The following is an 8295-nucleotide window of genomic DNA, read 5'->3' on the forward strand; positions in this document are numbered from 1 at the left end:
TTTCCCTAAATCAAGAATAGAGCTAGCTGGGTAGATAGTGTCCCAAGATAAACTAGTAAAAAAACGATCTAATAAAGCGAATCTAGTCCCATTATTCCAAGTATATTTCCTACCATGCAATTTCTGCTCTATCAAGTGGTGATCGCTTACGAATCTGTTAAACTTGGCACTAGTAGTGATATCAAACAAGTTACCAGATTTTTCATTTCTATGACGAATTGCGTTAAAATCCCCACACAGAATCCATGGTTCTGTGTTAGTACCCCGTATGTGGTTCAACTCTCTCCATAATTCTTTTTTATGTGTGCGTATTACAGGGCCATATACTATAGTTGTTTGTATGCGCGTTCAACAAGCACTGACAGTAATTTCTACTCGTGTAGCTTTTACCACACTTTGTAACATCTTTCTAATGAAAGGTGTAATCTTTTAAAGTGGACAAATCTTACAACATAACCCAACACCAAATTGACCCCAAATGGCCTTTCCCCCTTCCTCATTATCAGAGTTCCAGGTTTTATATGGCAACGTCGTTCTACAACATATACCAGGAAACAAGTGGAGAATGAAGTTTTTTCAAAGTTGGTACAAGCTGACTAAACCATTCATAATGGAAAAGACAATTTCCTTCATTAGCATTACATACAACATACAAATTATGCAACCGCAATTTATTAAAATATGAAATGTATATGTTTAATAGAACAAAATGAAACAAAGAACACGTGACATGAAAAATTGCAGCACTTAAATATGCTACAAAAATGATTGTTGGTAAACTTGTATTTTGCAATAATGCCAGCTGAGGTGGCCTCTATCTTAAAACAACTTTCAATTTATTCTGTACATCTTCCCTTACTTTTACCTGAAAAATGCAAGAACAAAAAGTAAATACAACATACCGACTATAGTGCTTCACAATGTTTTTTGGGTAGAACTAAATCACTAATTCTTGTTTATAATACATCAGCATCAACTGATCCTAAAGTATGGTAATTATCGGCAAATAGACTGGTTGGACTTGGATTCAAGGTGCTAAATAGCGTCAACTGATCCTTATCAAACAGGAGGCAATTCAGTATTTAGCCTTTAGAATGAATGATAAAGCAGATGATATTGGCATACCTTCGAATACTAACTTTTCAACATCTTAATACACCCAAATTGTTAAATAATGCATTTATAAGCTATACAATTTACATAAAATGAATCTTATCATTATAAAATAGGCTCTATCATGCTAAAAAGGATATACCATACAGTCCATACTTCAAATAGTAAGTGTTAAAACACTACATTTTATAATAAAAACAGGCACTAGCTTGGTTAAAATTAAACAAAGTACTGGCATAGATCAAATGATGTACTCGTATCAAATTAAAAAACGATAAACTAACACCAAATTTAACCACTAAATTGGTGCTAAATTGGTTTTATTGCACCCAATTCTATAGTAATTTAGCATGCGGTGCCCAAAATACAATAAAATAACATAGCATGTAACTAAACACAATAAAAAGAGAAAGTCTTCAAACCTGCAGTTCATTTATTTCATCATCAGTGAGAGAGCGTTCCATCGATCGGTACGTGATGCGGTAACAGTGGCTGGTCATACCTTTCTTATTTGTGAAATTATCTATCAATGTCACCTATTTGGAAGCAGAAAGGCAGATTGAGCATTCCACAGTAGAAAATGGTAATAAGGAGCGATAATAAACAATTTGATCATTGCTCTTCTTTCCACTATTCTTTTAAGAATTGTATTATCCAGAATATAGGCAGAAGATGATGACCAAAAAAGAATAACTGAGAAACCTTTTTAAAAATAAAATAAAAAATAAGAGCATTTAGAAGCTATAAATAAATAAGTTATCAAGATGATAAAAGTGATACCTCTTCTACAAGGTCTCCAGCTATTCCTCTTACAATTTCACATAAATTATTCTCAGTGAATCCATCATTAATCCAGAAACTCATATCCTTGTAGCAAGGAGGAAACTACACAAAAAATTAGGTTTAATGATTATTACAGAATTTATCAAAATCAGACATTTGGGGGCTGGGGATCAGAGGGAAATTTTTTTGTTAAGTGATACCTTTGAAAATGACTTGAATTTGACTCCAAGCTTTCCCTCAGAGAACTACAGAGAATAAAAGGAGAGGAAAAGGAGAAAGGAGAATAAGAAAGGAACAGAGAAAAAAAATATATTATTATTTCTCATTGCTACTTCAAGCACCTCAAAATTAGTTAAACCTTTAAATGCTAAACTGGCACCAAAACAATTTTCCAGCATGAGCTTACTATAATTGAATGCAGAAAGTATGCATAATAACTTAGAAGCATCAAAGGCCAAAGTTAAAACAAATTGAGAACAAGCTGGTATAGGATGTACCATGGTTTAGTAAACCCTCTGTTTACACAACTAGGTATAACAGGAATATTTATAACTGCTACCCACATCAACCAGCATCCAAGATTGTCTTGCATGCAAATGAGATTGAGTATATTTTACCATAGTACAAGTAACATCATGTTCGCAACTACTAATACTTCCTTTTTTGAGGATCATTTACAAAAGTTCCTCGTGATTAAATTGTCAATTGTACCAAATTTCAATCAAGCCCAATTTCCTGCAACATGGCAAATGGCTAAATTTATATTTGCCACTGATGTAGCAATTTAACTAGATCCATCACCTCATAACAGTTCAACCAAACTTTAAATAAACATTGAAATAGAATTTTAAATTGAACTTTGAGCACATTCCTCAAAAGGACCAAGGCAAATATACCTTTACCATCACCTTAACTCAATTTATGACTGCTAGTGGTATAACAAAATTTTGAGTGATAGTTGTGAGTACAATATAGAAAGTGTTGTTTGCATGCAGAAGTAGCGTGTATAATTTGCAAAAAAAAAAAACCTACAATCGTGTTCTAACATAATACTGACATATCAGAAATTCAGAACATCAAGAATTTGAACTTGGAAATTGTACCTGTGAGGTAAAACGCTCATCTGTTGACCAGAAAAGACGAATGTCAGGAATGTCAAACAAAACCATGGCAAGCCTCTCTAATCCCAGGCCAAAAGCCCATGCTACAATATCAGTTCTACCAGTTGCGCATAAGATCGCTTGTTCTGTAACTCCACAGCCCAAGACTTCCATCCATTTACCCTGTATACTAAGAATGAGTTAGTTGCACAGCCGTCAACAATAAGTATGTAAAAAAGAACATAATATATTTCAATATAATTAATGATCCTGCAATTACTTCAGCAAGAAACAGTCATTTCACAACAATTTTGTGCCACAATGACCAATAGACAGTATTTACCGGCACCATACCTGACTGCTGCAGTATCAGAATTTTGCGAGGGTATATTGCTTGTAAGATGGAAACCCTTAACTAAGGAGAAAGAAGCCAAGAGAAAAAAGAAAAGGAAAAGAGGAAAATAGGAAAAGAATAACTGACCAAATGCTTTTTAATGCACAGTGTGGCACTCAACAACCATGCTTAAAAAATAAACACTTAAAATAATTTCATCCAAAATATGAAAGATTAATATAGTTTTTTAACCTTGTTAAAAGTAACAAATTTTAGTTGCAGACCTGGAAAAAAATTTCAAGCTCGTAGGATGGATTTGTGAAGGGGAAGTAAGTGTCAACCCATCGCATCTCCACATCCCCTGAAAACATAGGGTTAACAGGTATCACCAACTTTTGCATATTTTCATGCTAATCCAAGTCCATCTAATGAGTTAGAATCAGTAGATGTACTCTTCAGAGTTGTACATTTTTGCAAGGTGCGAGTGTGATATATTTAAAAGGCTTATTGTACTATACTGTCCTTATGTCAGGATTTACTGTACAAGCCAAAAAAATCACAAAAGAAACATGTAGGCTTGGTGATGATTTTTGCAACATGCCAGTCAACATAGTACAGCCATTACGGGGAAAACAAATAAATTATATAAATGGTCCTAAGCATCACCTAGTTCTCTTTTTGGCCCCTAAAGTTCTGAATTTTGATCCCTAACAATTAAGTTTTTGCATTTCAACCCCTTTGTCATTTTAAGTAAAGAAAACTGGACTAAAATTTTAGCAACTGATGACATGGAACTGGCAGGCTTGGTTCGTTATAAATAAGAGGTGAACAATACAACTATTCATTTTGAACAGATAATGATGTCAGACCACAAATATTAGAAATTAGAGCATTAGGAGACTGAAACTGGAACTTTGATAATTTGGTTCAGGGCAAAGACCGAAATAGAATTAAAATCTAAGAAATCCCGGACCAGACATCTATAGGTCAAATCTTGTGGTTTCATTAACCAAAAAAAGATATAAAGATCTTACCGAATAAATGCTTGGCTAAGCCCTCAAGTGATTTTTTCAAGTCAGTAGCTGCATAAGCCGTACCGTCCATACCGGACCCTGACCATTCTTCTGGAGAAAACACTCTTACACCTTCCATCTAAATAAAGAATTATAATTGAATTAATATGCCAAGCCAGTTGACAAGATCTGCACTTCCCAAGGGGCATCGTTGATAACATGAACTCCGGTTTCTAAATTCCAAACAGCATTTGTGTTGAAAAAAATCATCCTAAGTCAACACAAAGGTACTGCCGGTGTTTTCCATCTCTAGAAGTCATAAATTTGCAAATATTTTTCCAAAATAGCAACCTTTTAATCTTTCAAGTTTTGAATCAAATTATAAATCACTTATCGGGATTCCCTTGCAACTTGAGTTTTCTTCCAATTTTCAATTTTGAACATTTAAACTTGGGTTTTTCAATTTGCAGCTTTGCACTAGCAATTTACTAGATTATCTTCAATTTCCAAGTATTTGGTGGTCAGTATGTATAAATTTAAATGGTTTTCAGTGATAACTACCTGATGAAACACAGGATAGTGTGTAGAGTCAATGGAGTCTCTCCGATAAACATCTCCAGTTACAAGGAAATGAGTGTGTCCATTTCGAAACAGCTCAGCTTGATGTGCACTTGTGTGGCATCTCAGCACAGTATCTGAGTTTACATAGTACGTGTCATTGTAACTCCTGCTGACATGATCCGGTGGGACCAACACATCGTCAAAGTTCTGAAAAGCATTTACACATGGACCTGCTTAAATTAGGCACTCGGGCATCATATAAAAAGATGCCAATACATTATAAATAAAGAACTTGTGCCATAATCACCCCGATTTTGTTGTATCACATATAACGCACAAATATGTGTTTTTTTCCTATTGAACATTTAACATAATTTCACAAATTTCACTTTGCTTGATTTTAGTAGTCTTAAATTAAGCTTAGAAAAAGATAATTCATGTGACCAAAAAAATTTCAACATTGTAAAATAAATATAATCTTCTTCATAAAATTTAATTAATTGGTGTTGTGTGCAAATATCACATGAACATTTTGGTGTTGGTAAGAAGAAATTTTGGGTTCTATTTGCAAATGCAACAAAATATTGGGTGTTACTTTCAGTAAAGGTATAAAGGGCCATCAAAACTTCTGCAGGAAAAGGTTATATACATGCACATGTCAATCGGTTTATCCCAAGTAAAACAGGATTATCATAATGGTGTATTAAAATGTGCATAACATCAATGGTACAAAAGTATACTGCGCCAAACCTAGCAAACATTTTATGCTTCTTGAGTCAGTGGCAACAATCATATATCATAACAAAAATATGCATGTTTTCTTTAAACCACTAAAAGATGAATTAAACCAATGGAAGAGCAAAATGAAAAGCAGTTACACCGTACAAGGCTAGCTTTGCTCATAATAAAACAAATACACAAGATGCCACAGATGTTCCAGATCTTGATAAATTGTGATTCAGGGAATATACCATATTAACCAAAGCACATTATGCTTTCAGTGTTTAACACATAATATTGGATGCATTTGCACTTTTGCAGTATACCAAGATAGAAAAGAAAGGAAGAGAAGAGAAAAGGAAGATCCTTCTAGTACAAGCCAGACTTTTACCTGTTTAACAGTAACAATTGGGCAAAGATCATCAAACTTCTCAAACTTCCCCGCAAAATTTGTGTCAAAATAGTCATGTATAGTCTTCTTCAAAATGCCAAGTGGATGGTTCTCTCTCCTGTGAAGTTGCATACCCAATTTTGCAAAAATTGAATCTGGTACATTGTTTGTGGGGTCGCTCTCCTTTACTACATCTGATTCATCAGAAGTCAAAAAGAAAGAAAAAATGGCCTATTGAGAAGTAAATGAATAATGTAAATCAGATCAGGAACTACTATGCTGTCAGGTACCAGTAAAAGAACAGATCATACCTTCTCAGTACCAACCATCTCTTAACTATTTTTTTTTTAAATCCATATGCCACAAAAGCCTTGATCTGAGCTAATTTGCTTTGCTTATTAAACCTTAATAAGCAAAGCAAACAAAGGATAAATTGTGTTGAACTTTTATCAAATAACACAGCCAAAGGTTCCTAAAAGGAGATTTACAAAAACGAGATGGAGATTTTAACAATAGGTAATATGCTTAGGAAATTGTCATTTTACTTGGGAGATTATTTTGAAGAATGCCATTGAACTAGTCATATAGTCCTCAACAGCAGCTCAGATAATGAATTGTCCCACAATAATAACTCAACCATACCTACTTAAAAACAATTTATAAAACACAGAAATGGCAAAATCTCATATATTCCAAGGAAAAATAATGTTACCATCTTTTGCAATTTTGACCCCACCAATCTCGAGCAAAGCAGCAATAGGCAACAGAGGTTTCCTAGTAGATTTAGCGAGAGAGATGGAAGAGGTAGAATAGGGGAAAGAAAGAGAAGGTAAATAGATAGAGAAAGGTGTTGATTTGAGAAAATTGCAGAAAGGAGGGGATTTGGGGAGGTTTGCAGTATGCATTTGAATTGACGATGATGAGAGAGAGGAGAGATAACGGTAAGTGGAGAGAGAGCGCGAGACAGAGAAGGCTTTTTGGATAAGCATGGTTATAAATCTCTCTTCTCTTCTCTTCTCTTCTTTGAGAGAGCGAAAGAGAGGTTTTGGTTTTTCCTTCTCCACTCCGCTGCTGCTGGCGCTGGTGCTGGGGTTTTTACTTTTTACGCTTCAATCGTCAATTGTGAATCGTGATCCGGAGGAGCGCACGTAGCTCATCTCATCTCATCTCATCTCATCTCATCTCATCTCATCTCATCTCGTCGGGTCCTTGGACCTCGATCCGCCGTCCACTTTGCGTCAACATTTGTGCTCTCCTCTCCAAGTAAAATTCAGTGTCATCAAAATGTAAGGCCCGGATTAAAAACCCGACTCTCAATCTTACCGAGCATGCAATTTCTGTTTTTTTGGGAATTTAATATATATCTTTCAAAAAAATTAAATTAGCGTTTTTTCTTTCCAATATTTATAATATCGTATTTATTTTCTAAATTTTAAACACTCGCAGGTTTATCTAATTTTTTTTTATTACAACTCGTTGTAATTTATAAAGTTTCAATTTTTTTATTAAGAAATATTTTGTCAGACTTTCAGACCTTACCATCAAAATGGCATGCCTTAGAACCAACCCTCCACCCCTTTATATAGCCTCACTAAGTCAGTTTTGGGGTGTATAGGTCGGTTTTGCATTTTACCAAAATGCCCCTGGGCCCAAAAAGGCCTAGAATTAATAGTTTTGGGCCTATATTTTTGGGCTTTAACTTATTGGGCTTTCTTAATTATATTCTAAATATAACTAAGGCCCAAATATACTAATCCACATTTATAATTGTTCCGAATAATTATATTCCTTTGCGATTGCAGTTGTGATAGCTATTATATAACGTGTCATACACGCCTGTAATTTTAATCTGTTTAAACCTGTCATCTTTATGACATTTATAATTAATTATAACATTTATAACTAATTATAAGACCATCTTATTGATTAATTATAACTATTTATAATTAATCATAAGATTTTCTGATTACTTCCTATACGATGTGATCTGATAGGATCCGTGTTATGTTGGCAGTAGAATTAAAACTGTTTTAACTTCTACGTATCATAGATGGCACCTGGCAGTACATTATGACACCCAATTACACATATGATGTTGTTCAGTACAATATCACGATCCTTAAGTAAACTTATTTACTCGTGTTAATTCTCTCGTCTCATAGTAACATATTAAGTTCAAGGTAGGCATGTATCATCCATGCAAACTTAATCTTTTATTGATCTGGAGTAGATTATCATATATGATTACTCTCCATTAATCATACCGCATGCAAATAATCC

General features: G+C 34.2%; 1 protein-coding gene across 1 annotated transcript; it reads right to left on the reverse strand.

Annotated features, from left to right (window-relative positions):
• Positions 1-593: 593 nt before the first annotated feature.
• LOC144573345 (phenylalanyl-tRNA synthetase class IIc family protein) lies at positions 594-7087 on the reverse strand. The gene is made up of 10 exons (XM_078323100.1): positions 6728-7087; positions 6016-6209; positions 4905-5111; positions 4365-4482; positions 3615-3691; positions 3000-3179; positions 2097-2141; positions 1894-1998; positions 1536-1649; positions 594-865 (listed from the first exon to the last, which is right to left on the reverse strand). Exons 1-10 carry the CDS (start codon positions 7002-7004, stop codon positions 815-817), a joined length of 1368 nt encoding a protein of 455 aa, XP_078179226.1. The 5' UTR covers positions 7005-7087; the 3' UTR covers positions 594-814.
• Between the last annotated feature and the right edge of the window lie 1208 nt (positions 7088-8295).

This window comes from Carex rostrata, chromosome 21, assembly GCF_964058835.1.
Source record: "Carex rostrata chromosome 21, lpCarRost1.2, whole genome shotgun sequence".
NCBI lineage: Eukaryota > Viridiplantae > Streptophyta > Magnoliopsida > Poales > Cyperaceae > Carex > Carex rostrata.

Coding starts and splice junctions, on each gene's coding strand:
- LOC144573345 (XM_078323100.1), bottom strand. CDS start 7,004: ATGCTTATCCAAAAAGCCTTCTCTGTCTCGCGCTCTCTCTCCACTTAC. Junction 5,112..6,015: donor CAATTGTTACTGTTAAACAG/GTAAAAGTCTGG, acceptor AATGCTTTTCAG/AACTTTGACGATGTGTTGGT. Junction 4,483..4,904: donor ACTATCCTGTGTTTCATCAG/GTAGTTATCACT, acceptor TTCTTTATTTAG/ATGGAAGGTGTAAGAGTGTT.